The 15861-nt window shown below is 54.5% G+C and overlaps 1 protein-coding gene across 1 annotated transcript; it reads right to left on the reverse strand.

The window, feature by feature from the left end:
• Positions 1-1574: 1574 nt before the first annotated feature.
• On the reverse strand, positions 1575-13836 carry sac3d1 (SAC3 domain containing 1). The gene is given in 4 exon segments (XM_072482393.1): positions 1575-4503; positions 13221-13352; positions 13355-13729; positions 13732-13836. Coding segments are annotated over 4 exon segments (1038 nt in total). The 5' UTR covers positions 13805-13836; the 3' UTR covers positions 1575-4045.
• Positions 13837-15861: the final 2025 nt, after the last annotated feature.

Here is a 15861-nt window from a genome sequence, read left to right on the forward strand (position 1 = left end):
ATTCTCCAGGAGTCCGAGGGGAGATTAACAATGGTTTCCCTATGGCCCTCGTGGGGGTTATAACAGATTCTCTTGCTCTAGAGGGAGTGCAGAGAAGATTTACCAGACTGATTCCTGGACTGGCAGGACTGACATATGAGGAGAGATTGAATCGGTTAGAATTATATTCGGTGGAGTTTAGAATAATGAAGGAGGATCTCATAGAGATCTATTAAATTCTAACAGGTCTAGACGGGGTAGATGCAGGAAAGTTGTTCTCAATGGTGAGGGAGCCCAGAACCAGGGATCGCAGTCTGAGGAAATGGGATAGACCTTGTAGAACTGAGATGAGGAGAAATTTCTTCATCTACAGAGCGAGGAGCCTGTGGAATTCGCTATCATAGAAAGCAGTTGAGACCAAAACACTAAACAAAACACAAAACACTTATTGCACTTGGGAATTTGGGAAAAAAAAGTGAAAAAGGAGAATAAAAATATTTTTTAAAAAGATATAGCACTTGGGGATAAAGGGATCAAGAATATGGGAGGAAAGCGGGAACAGGTTACCGAGTTGGGTGGTCAGCCATGATCACAATGAATGGCAGGCTCAAAGGGCCAAATTGCCGACTCCTATTTTTGATGTTTCTAAATGCTGCTGCCTTTGCCAGCGACGGCCACATCCTGTGATGGGGTAAAGAAAAGAAATGGGCAGGATTGGATGAGCTGAGGTTTACAGAGTGGCAGCCAGGGTAGCATTAGCACAGGGTACCAGAGCTGGGGCGATCAGAGTCTCCTTGGTGAAGACACACTTCCATCAACGAGAGATAGCCACGACTGCGCAAAGTACTTTTGCGAATTCGGAGACATTAATCAGACTTTATCTACAACTTAACACGGTTGTCTCGAAGCAGTAGTTTTCCTTGCAGAATGTGCGATGTTTGGTTTCAGCTGCTGGTTCCTGGTTTGTTTCTTGGGGAGACAGTACCACCAACTGGTGGCTCCATAAACTGCTGCAATCTCAGTGGTGGAGACAGGATTATTATTTTGCGAGGGTGTTTTGGATGTGAACTTGCCAGAGCAAACAAAACAACTTCAAGAAGTCTACATATGAAACAGTAATTTCACACCAACAATCAAACAGAAATTTATCACACCCATTAATCTAACAATTCGAATAAAGCAAACGAAAGGGAAAAAAAACACACCATCATGTTGGACAAAAACGCTAAAAGCATAAACAGGTCATTCAGCCCGTGAGGACTGTTTCATCATTCAATCAGATCAGGGGCAGCACGGTGGCGCAGTGGTTAGCACTGCTGCCTCACGGCACCGAGGACCCAGGTTCGATCCTGGCTCTGGGTCACTGCCCGTGTGGAGTTTGCACATTCTCCCCGTGTTTGCGTGGGTTTCGCCCCCACAACCCAAAGATGTGCAGGGTAGGTGGATTGGACACATTAAATTGCCCCTTAATTGGCAAAAATGAATTGGGCACTCTAAATTTATTTTTAAAAAATTAAGGGGCAATTTAGTGTGGCCAATTCATCTACCCTGCACATCTTTGGGTTGTAGGGGTGAGACCCACTCAGTCGCGGAGAGAATGTGCAAATTCCACATGGACAGCTACCCAAAGCCGGGATCGAACCCAGGTCCTCAGTGCCGTGAGGCAGCAGAGCTAAGCACTGCGCCTTGCCACCCTCCATCACCCGCTTCCTAACAAAATTAATTGACTTTTGGGGGAGGGTGTTATCAGAATTCCACCGACCCTTTTTTTGCAAATGCCCTCCTGATACAACCCTAGACTGTTAATAACTTCATTAGGATTCACTGTAATATCCTGGTGAATGTTTCAAAGTGCCTCTTTGGAAGAAGCACCCTTTGTTTTTCTAACCCCTGATCTGATGTTTGTTCTATTGAAGGAAAAGAGCAATCCAATTAAAAAAGATACCAAAATCTCAGGTGAGATCTGGAGCCCCCGTTTTCCTTACCCTTGTTGCTATGTGTACCATCACTGTTTCTGTGCCCAGAGTAACGTCCAGGACACAAGCCTGTCTTCGCATAGAGACACTTGCCTCTGTCCAGATGCAATTCACTAAAAGTCCAAAACAAACAGAACAATACTGGAGAGAAGGAAATTATTGCGGGTGCTGGAATCTGAAACAAAAACAGAAAATACTGGACAATCGCAGCAGATCTGACAGCATCGGTGGAGAGAGAAGGGAGCGGGCGTTTCGAGTCTGGATGTCTGTTTGTCCAAACTGGAGAGAACTGGAAATAGGAAACTGGAAAATACTGGAAGCACTCAACTTGGAAATCTAAAAAAAGGTTTGTCAGGATAATTTCAGTGCAAGGATTATTCATTTGCCAGAAACTTCAACTATTCCTGCCGAGGGCTTAATGCATGTTTCTGTTTTTCTGTTTCAGATTTCCAACACCCGGAGTACATTGGATTTATTTTTGGAACTTTTTTAGGTTTAAAGCAGGTTCCCATTTTTCAACTGTACCACTATTCCCCGCCCATTACCTGCAGCACAAGGGAGAGCACTCTCATTCTGGTTCAGCAGGTTCAGCAACTGTACTCCAGAGACTCACGCCCGTAATCCAGGCTGACACACGGAGTACCCGGGGGAGAGCTACATTGTTGGAGGTGCCATTTATCGGGTGAGCTGCGGTCTCCTCAGCACCTTCAAGTGGACTCATGGAGTCCTGCAGCCACTTGTCCGAAGAAGGGCAGGGAGGTTCTCCCTCGAGGTCAATATTTATTCCACAACTAACATAACTAAAAAAAAAATGAACTGGTCATTTATTTCATTGCTCTTTGTGGGACCTTGCTGTGCACAAATTTGCTTTTGTATTCCTAAGTAGCAACAGTGACTTCACTTAAAGAACTTCATTGATTGTGAAGCACTTCGCAACGTCCCGAAGGTATGAAAATATTCCAAGAAATGCTAGTTTTTCTTTTTTTTTTTCTAAATATAAATTTAGAGTACCCGGTTATTTATTTTTCCCCAATTAAGGGGGAAATTTAGCATGGCCAATCGACCTAACCTGCACACCTTTGGGTTGTGGGGGTGAAGCCCACGTAGACATGAGGAGAATGTGTAAACTCCACACCAACAGTGATCCACTAGTCTTACTTTTTTGTTGTCAACTCTAGTTCCATCTTTCTGGACGGCAGGCGCAGGGATGGTCAGTGAGGATATTGTAACACAATGAAGAACACAGATCAACAGCTTTTATAGATGTTAGATCAAAATATTCCTTCAAGTTTCATTTCATCAGAATGTAAGTGTGTTCAAGCAATGAAAACTCATTCAGAGAGAGGGAGGGTCAAAGGCGGGGAGTGTCAAAGGGCACTCAGGGCAACAGCTCAGATTCACTTCCCAGAGGTACAGACTCAGAGATGTGTTCAACCCTTTCGAGAACCAAGTGAATCCATATGTCAGAACAGGAACATTCTGAATGTCTTTCGTGTAGATTTTATGATGTTGGCCCTGGAAATAGAACTCCATGTCAACGTCAAACACTCCCAGGACAGGTACAGCACGGGGTTAGATACAGAGTAAAGCTCCCTCTACACTGTCCACATCAAACACTCCCAGGACAGGTACAGCACGGGGTTAGATACAGAGTAAAGCTCCCTCTACACTGTCCCCATCAAACACTCCCAGGACAGGTACAGCACAGGGGTTAGATACAGAGTAAAGCTCCCTCTACACCGTCCCCATCAAACACTCCCAGGACAGGTACAGCACGGGGTTAGATATAAGAGTAAAGCTCTCTCTACATAACCTAACCTGAGAATAGAGCCCGCACTGCTTCTCCTCTACACCAACCATCTTGTCACCAGTCAGACGCTAATTCAGTATTGGTTGAGAGCCACCTGAAGCAGTGGAAGAAGTCCAGTCAGTAATCCTCATTGCCCACCCACAGTCCCTCACAATGCAGGCAGGACACTGTAAGCCATTGAAACTGGACAGAATGGAGCCAGATTAGTGCTAAAGGTCTGTTGTAGGAGGAGTGCTGAAGTGGATCGAGGAGGGGAGGCTGCTGCTCAGTCTGGTGAAGGTCAGTGGCCATGGATGATGCTCGGCTTTGTCCTGTCTCTTTGTTTTTTGCCGACGAGTCCCAGTTCTGTCTGCCTGGGTCCGGGGCCGGGATCCCTGTAGCAGCTTTTCTGGAAACACACTGAGCCCCCCGTCACCTGCAGGTTGTGGTGTTGACAGAGCTCAGCAGCCGAGGGCAGACTGTCCATGCCCAGCAGGTTTGCTAGTCTCTGGAGAGGGTAGCGGCAGTTGCGGCTGCTGTAGCCGTGGTTAAATACTCGGAGTAGACAGTTGCGGAATAACTCGATGTGACGATAAAGCGCGCAGCTTTGCAGGAAGGGCAGGCGGCGCATCACTCGCAGGCATCGTACATAGTTTCCCTCTCCAAAAGCTTGGTTAATACCAAACGCCAACTTCATGTGAGTCGAGTCTTTGATGTGGTCGGGCAGGATCAATGCGTGATGAAGGGCTTTCACTGAACCTGAAAGAGAGCAGGATCGTTAAACAGCTGAACCAAATGCAGCATAGAGTTTAAACCCCGAAGGAAGAACATCTCTCGTTACCAAATGAACCAGCCATGGTTGACTGAAAAAGGGGAGAGATACCACAACACCAAAAGAAAGGCTATAGGAAATGGGGAGCGGGAGAGGAGGGTGTGCCACACAATGGGAGGAGTCGAAGGGGAGGCGGGAGTGGCCGGGGTCAGCAGGAGTCAGCTGACTTGCGGAAGTGCAATGGGGGGAGTAAACCAGCTAGGATGGGTCATAGCCGGGGGGGGGAAGGGGGGGGAGAGAATCGAGTTGCTGCTGCTAAGTTCAAGGAGGAGCTGGAGCGAGTGGGGTGGGTCGAGACGGGGGTATGCCGCTGTGGGGAACGGGCCGGGTGTGGGGTGCGGGCGCGTGGCTGGCCGAGGAGGGGGTCATGGCTCGTCGGCGGGGGAGGGGGGCGGGTAGCCCCCTGATCCGGCTGATAACCTGGAATGTAAGGGGACTGAATGGGCCGGTTAAGTGGGCCCGCACGTTCGCGCACCTGAAGGGGCTGAAGGCGGATGTGGTCATGCTCCAGGAGACACACCTGAAGGTGGCAGACCAGGTAAGACTGAGGAAAGGGTGGGTAGGTCAGGTGTTTCACTCGGGGCTAGATGCCAAAAATCGAGGGGTGGCGATCTTGGTGGGAAAGAAGGTGTTATTCGAGGCGTCGAGCATTGTGGCAGATAATGGCGGTAGGTACATAATGGTAAGTGGTAAGTTGCAGGGAGAGAGGGTGGTACTGGTCAATGTGTATGCTCCAAACTGGGACGATGCGGGTTTTATGCGGCGTATGTTGGGTCGGATCCCAGACCTGGAAGTGGGGGGCCTGATAATGGGGGGAGACTTTAACACGGTGTTGGATCCTGCACTGGATCGCTCCAGGTCTAAGACGGGTAGGAAGCCGGCGGCGGCTAGAGTGTTGAGGGGATTCATGGACCAAATGGGAGGGGTGGACCCTTGGAGATTTGCAAGGCCGGGGGCTAGGGAATTTTCATTCTTCTCACACGTCCATAAGGCTTATTCTCGAATCAACTTTTTCATTTTGAGTAGGGCGCTGATAGCGAGAGGAGAGGATACCGAGTATTCGGCAATAGCCATTTCGGACCACGCCCCGCATTGGGTGGACTTGGAGATGGGGGAGGAGAGGGACCAGCGCCCGCTGTGGCGCTTGGAGGTGGGGCTGTTGGCGGACGAGGAGGTGAGCGAGCGTGTCCGAGGAAGTATAGAGAGGTACTTGGAGACCAACGACAACGGGGAGGTCCGAGTGGGGATGGTATGGGAGGCACTGAAGGCGGTGGTGAGGGGAGAGCTGATCTCCATCAGGGCCCACAAGGAGCGGAGGGAGCGGGGGGAGAGGGAGAGGCTGGTGGGGGAGATGGTGAGGGTAGACAGGAGGTATGCGGAGGAGCCCGAGGAAGGATTATTGAGGAAGAGGCGTAGCCTCCAGGCCGAATTCGACCTGGTGACCACCAGGAAGGCGGAGGTGCAGTGGAGGAAGGCCCAGGGGGCGGTCTACGAGTATGGGGAAAAGGCAAGCCGGATGCTGGCGCATCAGCTTCGGAAACGGGACGCAGCTAGGGAGATCGGGGGAGTTAAGGACAGGGAGGGAGCGTGGTGCGGAGTGGGGTTGGCATCAATGGGGTCTTCAGGGACTTCTACGAGGAATTGTACCGATCCGAGCCCCCACGTGAGGAGGGAGGGATGGGCCGTTTCCTGGACCAATTGAGGTTACCAAAGGTGGAAGAAGGACTGGTGGCGGGACTGGGGGCCCCGATTGGGCTGGAGGAGCTGATCAAAGGGATAGGAAGCATGCAGGCGGGGAAGGCACCGGGGCCAGACGGTTTACCGGTCAAATTCTATAAAAAATATATGGACCTATTGGGCCCACTGTTAGTTAGGACCTTCAATGAGGCAAGGGAGTGGGGGGGCTTTACCCCCGACGATGTCCCGGGCACTGATCTCCTTGATCCTGAAGCGGGACAAGGATCCCCTGCAATGTGGGTCTTACAGACCGATTTCCTTGCTAAATGTAGATGCCAAGGTGCTGGCGAAGGTCTTAGCCACGAGGATTGAGGATTGTGTGCCGCAGATCATCCATGAAGACCAGACGGGGTTTGTGAAGGGGAGACAGTTGAACGCGAATGTGCGGAGGCTTTTGAACGTTATCATGATGCCGGAGGGGGAGGGGGAGGCGGAGATAGTGGTGGCGATGGACGCTGAGAAAGCCTTCGATAGGGTAGAGTGGGGGTACCTGTGGGAGGTGCTGAAGAGGTTCAGGTTTGGGGAGGGGTTTGTCAGGTGGGTTCGGCTGTTGTATGAGGTCCCGATGGCGAGTGTGGCCACAAATAGGAGGAGGTCCGAGTACTTTCAGTTGCACCGAGGGACGAGACAGGGGTGTCCCCTGTCCCCCCTGCTCTTCGCACTGGCGATTGAACCCCTGGCTATGGCACTGAGAGAGTCGAGGAACTGGAGGGGGTTGGTGCGGGGTGGGGAGGAGCATAGGGTGTCGCCTTATGCGGACGACCTGCTGCTGTATGTGGCGTACCCGGTGGGAGGAATGCCAGAGGTAATGAGGATCCTTAGGGAATTCGGGGTACAAGCTCAATATGGGGAAGAGCGAGCTGTTCGTAGTTCAGCTAGGGGACCAGGAGAGGGGGATTGGCGAGCTCCCACTAAAAAGGGCGGAGAGGAGCTTCAGATATTTGGGGGTCCAGGTGGCCAGGAGCTGGGGGGCCCTGCATAGGCTTAACTTTACAAGGCTGGTGGAGCAAATGGAGGAGGAGTTCAAGAGGTGGGACGTGTTGCCGCTGTCCCTGGCGGGTAGGGTGCAGTCAATCAAAATGACGGTGCTCCCAAGGTTTTTGTTCCAGTTCCAGAGCCTCCCCGTGTTTATCCCGAAGGCTTTTTTCAGGCGGGTTAACAGGAGTATAATGGGGTTTGTGTGGGCGCGAGGGACTCTGAGGGTGAGAAGGGTGTTCCTGGAGCGGAGTAGAGATAGGGGGGGCTGGCGCTGCCCAACCTCTGTGGGTACTACTGGGCCGCCAATGCGACAATGATGCGCAAGTGGGTGATGGAGGGGGAGGGGGCTGCATGGAAGAGGCTGGAGACGGCGTCCTGTGTGGGTACGAGTCTGGGGGCGCTGGCAACGGCGCCGCTGCCGCTCCCTCCAAGGAGGTATACCACGAGCCCGGTGGTGGTGGCAGCCTCAAAATTTGGGGGCAGTGGAGGCGGCATAGGGGGGAAGTTAGGGCCTCGGTGTGGACCCCATTACGGGGGAACCACCGGTTCGCCCCAGGAAGAACAGGTGGAGGGTTTTCGGGGTGGCACAGGGCAGGGATACGAAAGTTGGGGGACCTGTTTGTGAACGGGAAGTTCGCAACCTTGGCTGAGCTGGAGAAGTACGGGCTCCCCCCGGGGAACACCTTCAGGTACTTACAGGTAAGGGCGTTTCCAGACGGCAGGTGGTAGAATTCCCACGGCTACTGCCACACACAGTACAGGACAGGGTGCTCTCGGGAGGGGTGGGTGGGAGTGGAGAAGATCTCGGAAACTTACCAGGTGATGCAGGAGGAGGAGGAGGCCTCGGTGGTGGAGTTGAAAGGTAAATGGGAGGAGGAATTGGGAGAGGAGATCGAAGAGGGGACGTGGCCAGATGCCCTAGGGAGGGTGAACTCTTCCTCTTCATGCGCGAGGCTCAGCCTCATACAGTTTAAGGTGCTGCACAGGGCACACATGACCGGGACAAGGATGAGCAGGTTCTTTGGGGGTGAGGACAGGTGTGTTAGGTGCTCAGGGAGCCCAGCAAATCACACCCATATGTTCTGGGCATGCCCAGCGCTGGAGGAACTTTGGAAGAGCATAGCGAGGATGGTGTCGAGGGTGGTAGGATCCAGGGTCAAACCGGGCTGGGGGCTCGCAATATTTGGGGTGGCAGAGGAGCCGGGAGTGCAGGAGGCGAAAGAGGCTGGAATTCTGGCTTTTGCGTCCCTGGTAGCCCGGCGAAGGATTCTCCTTCAGTGAAAGATACGAGGCCCCCAAGCGTGGAATCCTGGATCAGCGATATGGCAGGGTTCATTAAATTGGAGAGGGTGAAATTCGCCTTGAGAGGGTCGGTACAAGGGTTCTTTAGGCGGTGGCAACCGTTCTTAGACTTCCTGACAGAACGATAGACATTGGTCAATGGCAGCAGCAGCTCGGGGGGGGGGTTTACTTTATTTTTGTTCATGTTATTTACACTGGGAGGGTCTGAGGGGGTGTATACACCTGTTGTGTTAAGTCGGAGTGTTAATGTTAATTTATTATTTAGGTACAGGGGTGAGGGGTTTGGGGGGTTGCTTTTTTAGATTGTGTTTTGTACTTAACCCTGTTGGGTTCTTTTTTCTTTCTCATTTTGTTATTGATATTTTATGAAAACCTTTAATAAAAATTATTTTTTAAAAAAAGAAAGGCTACAGGAAAGTGCAATAAATAGTGTGGACGAGGGGATTGGAAGAGATAACAGAACAGAAAAGTGAGGCAAATCTCTCAAGATTAACACAAAAGTTAGATAAAGCTCGTCAAGGTGTGGTAGTGTGGCCCCTTTAAGGGATGATTGGTCGCGGGTCACGCAATCCGCCCGAGGTCTATTGCTTGGAAGCGCGTGAGCCTCGGCCAATGGCAAGAAAGTGCGCGGGTCCGGGGAGTAAGCTGGCTCTTCAGTGTAAGCCCGGAGTCGAGGGTACAGACCTGTATTGCATTGCTGTGCCAGTATATAGTTTTCTTTTCCCAATTAAAGGGGCAGTTTAGCGCGGCCAATCCACCTACCCTGCACATCTTTGGATTGCGGGGGCGAAATCCACGCAACCACGGGGAGAACGTGCAAACTCCACACGGACAGTGACCCAGAGCCGGGATCGAACCTGGGTCCTCGGAGCCATGAGGCAGCGGTGCTAACCACTGCGCCATCGTGCCGCCCTCCTGTTTTACCTCGTCTGTGTTTGAATAAATCATTTTGTGATTTAGGTAGCCTCCTCGTTGATACCTTGTGCGATTGCTCAAGGAATTGTGGGTCATTTATCAGCCAAAGTGAATAACATTGCGGGTGAAAATAAGGAAACGGTAGACTTATTGACAATTGACTTTATGCCAGTCTTTCGATGAAGAGGATAACATATCGGTCGTTCCAGAGAGACTAGGGAACCTGAATTCACTAAAGTTAACGTCAACAGGGGCTGCTTAGCACAGGGCTAAATCGCTGGCTTTGAAAGCAGACCAAGGCAGGCCAGCAGCACGGTTCAATTCCCGTACCAGCCTCCCCGAACAGGCGCCGGAACGTGGCGACTAGGGGCTTTTCACAGTAACTTCATTTGAAGCCTACTTGTGACAATAAGCGATTTTCATTTCAACAAGAAAACAGCATCAGAAAAATTAATGACCGAGAAGGCTGACGAATCCCTGGGACCGAAGAGTTTTCAGCTCAGGGACGTAAAGGAAAATAGGAAATTGCGGATGCTTTAGCCGTAATCTTTCCAAAAAGCTCTCGGTTCCGGATTTGTCTCTTTAGATTAAAAAAGTTCAAACGTAACTCCGGAATTTAAGAAATGCGAGAGAAACCAGGAAATTGCAAAACTGTCTGCCAGGGTGCGGAGGAGATTTACCAGATTGATACCAGAGATGAGGGACTTCAGTCAATGTGGAGGGATGGGAGAAGCTGGGATTGTCCTACTTAGAGCAGAGAAGGTGAGGAGGGAGGAGGTTCAATCAAAGCCATGAGGGGTTTCAATAAGAGTAGATAGACAGAAACCGTTTCCAGTGGCAGGAGAGGTCAGTAACTAGAGGGACACAGATGAAAGGTGGTTGACAAAAGAATCAACGAGGGAGGTGAAAATTCTTTTTGAGCAGTGAATTGTTGTGATCGGAAAGGTGTTGCTGGAGTGACCGGTGGAAGCAGATTCAACCACAGCTTTCAATAAAGGGTTATCGGATGAAATACTTGAAGGGAAAGAAATTGCAGGGCAGTGGGGTGAACAGCGGGACTGGGGGGGGGGGGGGGGGGGGGGGGGGGGGGGGGGGGGGGGGGGGGGAAGAGTGGGAAAAACCGGGCAGCTTTTCAAAAAGCAGGGGCGGCACGGTGGCGCAGCGGTTAGCACTGCTGCCTCACGGCGCGCGAGGACCCGGGTTCGATCCCGGCCCCGGGTCACTGTCCGTGTGGAGTTTGCACATTCTCCCCCATGTCTGCGTGGGTCTCACCCCCACAACCCAAAGATGTGCAGGGTCGGTGGATTGGCCACGCTAAATTGCCCCTTAGTTGGGAAAAAAAAAGAAGAATTGGATAACCAAAATCTTTTTTATTTTTATTTTTTAAAGGCTTTTCAAAAAGTCAGCACAGGCCTGATGGTGCAAGTGGTCGCATTCTACACAGGAAGATTCCACAATGAAGGGCCGAGTGACTGAGCATCGAGAGAATTTGGGGCGGCACAGTAGCACAGCGGTTAGCACTGTTGCTTCACTGCGCCAGGGACCCCGGTTCGATTCCCGACTTGGGTCACTGTCTGCGTGGAGTCTGCACGTCCCCCCCGTGTCTGCGTGGGTTTCCTCCGGGCGCTCCGGTTTCCTCCCACAAGTCCCGAAAGACGTGCTTGTTAGGTGAATTGGACATTCTGAATTCTCCCTCCGTGTACCCGAACAGGTGCCGGAGTGTGGCGACTAGGAGGTCTTCACAGTAACGTCATTGCAGTGTTAAGGTAAGCCTACTTGTGACACTAATAAAGATTATTATTATTAAATTTGAGTCGATTTGAAAAAGCCAACAGGGATTTATAAAGGGTAGGTTGTGCGTTACGACTGTAATTTCTGTTTCTGAGGAAGTGGACAGGGTAGTGTCTGTGGATCCACTTTAGATACACTTCAAAAAGGCATCGGGCAACATTCCACATAAGAGAATGTAAGTTCAAATCAAACTTCCTGGAATTGACGATAAATTATTAATCTGGTGAAGAGATGGGTTAGATGATAGGCGACAGAGTAGGGAGGATGAGTATATACTCAAATTGAAAGCAGGTTATGAGCAATGTAAAAAAAAATCATTAATGGAGCTGTGGGTGTCGCTGATTAGGCCGGCATTTATTGCCCATCCCTAATTGCCCCTTCAGAAGGTGGTGGCAAGTTTCCTTCTTGAACCGCTACAGTCTATGCGGTGTAGGTACACCCACTGTGCTGTTATGGAGGGAGTTCCAGGATATTGACCTAGCAACAGTGAAGGAATGGTGATAAATTTCCAAATCAGGATGGTGAGTGACCTTGGAGGCGAATCTCCAAGTGGTGGTGTTCCCAGGTATCTGCTGCCCTTGTCCTTCTGAGTGGTAGCGGTCATGGTCGTGGGTTTGGAAGGTGCTGCCTAAGGGGCCTAGGTGAGTTCCTGAAGTGCATCTTGTAGATGGTACACAACTGCCACTGTGTGTCAGTGGGGGAGGGAATGAATGTTTGTGGAAGGCGAGCCATCAAGCGGGGCTGCTTTGGCCTGGATGGTGTCAAGCTTCTTGAGTGTTGTTGGAGCTGTACTCATCCAGGCAGGTGAATGACCTGTGCCCTGTAGGTGGTGGGCAGGCTTTGAGGAGTCAGGAGGTAAGTTACGCGCCACAGAATTTCCAGCCTCTTGACCTGCTCTGGTAGCCACAGTTTTTATCTGGCTCTTCCAGATCCTGGTCAATGGTAACCCCCAGGATGTTGATAATGGGGGATTCAGTGATGAAAATGCCATTGAATGTCAAGGGCTGATGGTTAGATTCTCTCATGTTAGAGGTAGTCATTGCCTGCCACTTGTGTGGCGTATTATTTCCCACTTGTCTGGATATTGTCCAGATCGTGCTACATTTGGGGATGGACTGTTTCAGTAGCTGAGGAGCGCGAATCATAGAATTTACAGTGCAGAAGGAGGCCATTCAGCCCATCGGGTCTGCACCGGCCCTTGGAAAGAGCACCCTACCCAAGCCCACATCTCCACCCTATCCCCGTAATCTAGTAACTCCACCCCACCTTTTCGGACACTAAGGGCAATTTCTCATGGCCAATCCACGTAACCTGCACATCTTTGGCCCGTGGGAGGAAACCGGAGCACCCGGAGGAAACCCATGCAGACACGGGGAGAACTTGCAGACTCCGCACAGACAGTGGCCCAAGCTGGGAATCGAACCTGGGACCCTGGAGCTGTGAAGCAACGGTGCTAACCACTGTGCCACAGTGCTGCCCATTGGGTAATGCACATTGCGCAGTCATCAGAGAACATCTCCACCTCTGATCCTATGATGGGAGGACGGTGATCGATGAAGCAGCTGAAGATGGTCGGGCCTAGGACGCTACCCTGAGAAACTCAGGGTAGCGTCCTAGCAGCTCAGTCCTGGAACTGAGAATATTGACCTCCAACAACCACACCACTGTTCTCATCAAACCCTCCCAGGGCAGTTACAGGATAAATATTTGAAGCAGGGGTACGAGAAGAGCAGGACATTGGAGTTGGTCTTGGAACCTCAAACAGAACTGACAAGGACAAAGTGGACTCCTGTGGAACCATCAGCGGATTATGAATGGACCCTCTCAGGCTACAATTCACCTCACTCTGGCGTGTCCCAGACGCCTGCTCTGTCACATCAGCAATTCAAGTGGTTTGTTTAACTTGCTGCCCATTACATACCCAGGTTATACAGAATGGCAAGGGCCTGAAACTCAGCTTCATTTTCAGAACCCCCGACTGAGTAGTTAGCAAGCAGCCAGCTGAAACACTCCTGCACGTGGACATCGTTAATCTTCGGATCGAAAACCTGATGGGTTCCTCACATAGCCAGTATGAGGCACAGAGGAGGAAGCGCAAACTCTTCTCCAGGATGGTGACTGCCGTGGGCCCACTGACCTGCTGGATGGTCATGTCTTGTCTCACACTGCGCAGACGGTCGAACACATAATCATAGATTTCTGCCCATGGCTCCTGGCGCCGTGGGACAATCTCATCAATCAGATAGTGCACAGTTAGCAAGAGAACGCCGGCTGGGCGAAGTTCACAAAGCTGCGCAGCCTCCTTCCCGGCGGCTGGCCGTGAATATTCCTTGACCGTTCTCCGCGGGTCAGCTTTGGGCAGCCGGTCCCTCGCTGTTTCCTCCAGGATTTCAAATTTGTGAAGTAGCTTCTGCCTCTGCCGTTCATCCGCTCTCGATCCGGACACATCCCAGGGCAGGTTCCGATGCAGACCACAACCAGCTCAGCGCACCTCACAGACACCATATCCCCGTTTTAGACTCCTGACGAGGATTATTCTGGCCTGCAGATGAAGGAAAAAGAAATGTACACGAATATAAGCAGTGTTCCATCCACTAATATCACAGAATAATAAAAAGACAGGGTGCCAATCCATGCTCTGTCGCGTGTTGGCTCCTTCACCACAGAGGGGGGCAGTGAGAGGGGGGCAGTGAGAGGGGGGCAGTGAGAGGGGGGGCAGTGAGAGGGGGGGCAGTGAGAGGGGGGGCAGTGAGAGGGGGGGCAGTGAGAGGGGGGGCAGTGAGAGGGGGGCAGTGAGAGGGGGGGCAGTGAGAGGGGGGGCAGTGAGAGGGGGGGCAGTGAGAGGGGGGCAGAGAGGGCGGGAGGGGGGGCAGTGAGGGCAGCGGGGGGCAGAGAGGGCGGAGGGGGGGCAGAGAGGGGGAGGAAGAGAGGGCGGGACAGAGAGGGCGGGGGGACAGAGAGGGCGGGGGGGCAGAGAGGGCGGGGGGGCAGAGAGGGCGGGGGGGCAGAGAGGGCGGGGGGCAGAGAGGGCGGGGGGGCAGAGAGGGCGGGGGGCAGAGAGGGCGGGGGGGCAGAGAGGGCGGGGGGGCAGAGAGGGCGGGGGGGCAGAGAGGGCGGGGGGGCAGAGAGGGCAGGGGGGCAGAGAGGGCGGGAGGGGGGGCAGAGAGGGGGAGGAAGAGAGGGCGGGACAGAGAGGGCGGGGGGGCAGAGAGGGCGGGAGGGCGGGGGGGCAGAGAGGGCGGGGGGCAGAGAGGGCGGGGGGGCAGAGAGGGCGGGGGGGCAGAGAGGGCGGGGGGGCAGAGAGGGCGGGGGGGCAGAGAGGGCGGGGGGGCAGAGAGGGCGGGGGGCAGAGAGGGCGGGGGGGGCAGAGAGGGCGGGGGGGCAGAGAGGGCGGGGGGGCAGAGAGGGCGGGGGGGCAGAGAGGGCGGGGGGCAGAGAGGGCGGGGGGCAGAGAGGGCGGGGCAGAGAGGACGGGAGGGGGCGCAGAGAGGGGGGCAGTGAGGACGGGAGGGGGGACAAAGAGGGCGGGAAGGGGGCAGAGAGGGCGGGAAGGGGGCAGAGAGGGCAGCAGGTGGGGCAGAGAGGGCAGCAGGGGGGCAGAGAGGGCGGGGCAGAGAGGGGGGATGGGCAGAGGGTGGTGGATGGGGCAGAGAGGGGGGGATGGGCAGAGAGGGGGGGATGGGGCAGAGAGGGGGGGATGGGGCAGAGAGGGGGGGATGGGGCAGAGAGGGGGGGATGGGGCAGAGAGGGGGGGATGGGGCAGAGAGGGGGGGATGGGCAGAGAGGGGGGGATGGGGCAGAGAGGGGGAAGGGGCAGAGGGGGGGATGGGGCAGAGAGGGGGGGGATGGGGCAGAGAGGGGGGGATGGGGCAGAGAGGGGGGATGGGGCAGAGAGGGGGGGGATGGGGCAGAGAGGGTGGGGGGGGCAGAGAGGGGGGATGGGGCAGAGAGGGTGGGGGGGCAGAGAGGGTGGGGGGGCAGAGGGGGGGGGCAGAGGGGGGGGGGCAGAGGGAGGGGGCAGGGGGGGGCAGAGGAGGGGGGCAGGGGGGGCAGAGGGAGGGGGGCAGGGGGGGGCAGAGGGAGGGGGGGCGGGGGGGGGCAGAGGGAGGGGGGGCAGGGGGGGGGGCAGAGGGAGGGGGGCAGGGGGGGGCAGAGGGAGGGGGGGCAGGGGGGGCAGAGGGAGGGGGGGCAGGGGGGGGGCAGAGGGAGGGGGGGCAGGGGGGGGCAGAGGGAGGGGGGGGCAGGGGGGGGCAGAGGGAGGGGGGCAGGGGGGGGCAGAGGGAGGGGGGGCAGGGGGGGGCAGAGGGAGGGGGGGCAGGGGGGGGCAGAGGGAGGGGGGGCAGAGGGGGCAGAGGGAGGGGGGGCAGAGGGAGGGGGCAGAGGGAGGGGGGGCAGAGGGGGGCAGAGGGAGGGGGGGGCAGGGGAGAGAGGGGGGGGGGGGCAGCTCGTGCCCCGCTCTGACCGGGAGCTGGCAAACGACAAGGCCCGGCGCTCTCCGCCCGGCCTGTCCCCGCCCGCAGGCCCCGGCCTCTCCCCGCTCCACGCCCCGGCCTCTCCCCGCT

The sequence above is a fragment of the Scyliorhinus torazame genome, chromosome 18, assembly GCF_047496885.1.
Source record: "Scyliorhinus torazame isolate Kashiwa2021f chromosome 18, sScyTor2.1, whole genome shotgun sequence".
In the NCBI taxonomy this organism is placed as follows: domain Eukaryota; kingdom Metazoa; phylum Chordata; class Chondrichthyes; order Carcharhiniformes; family Scyliorhinidae; genus Scyliorhinus; species Scyliorhinus torazame.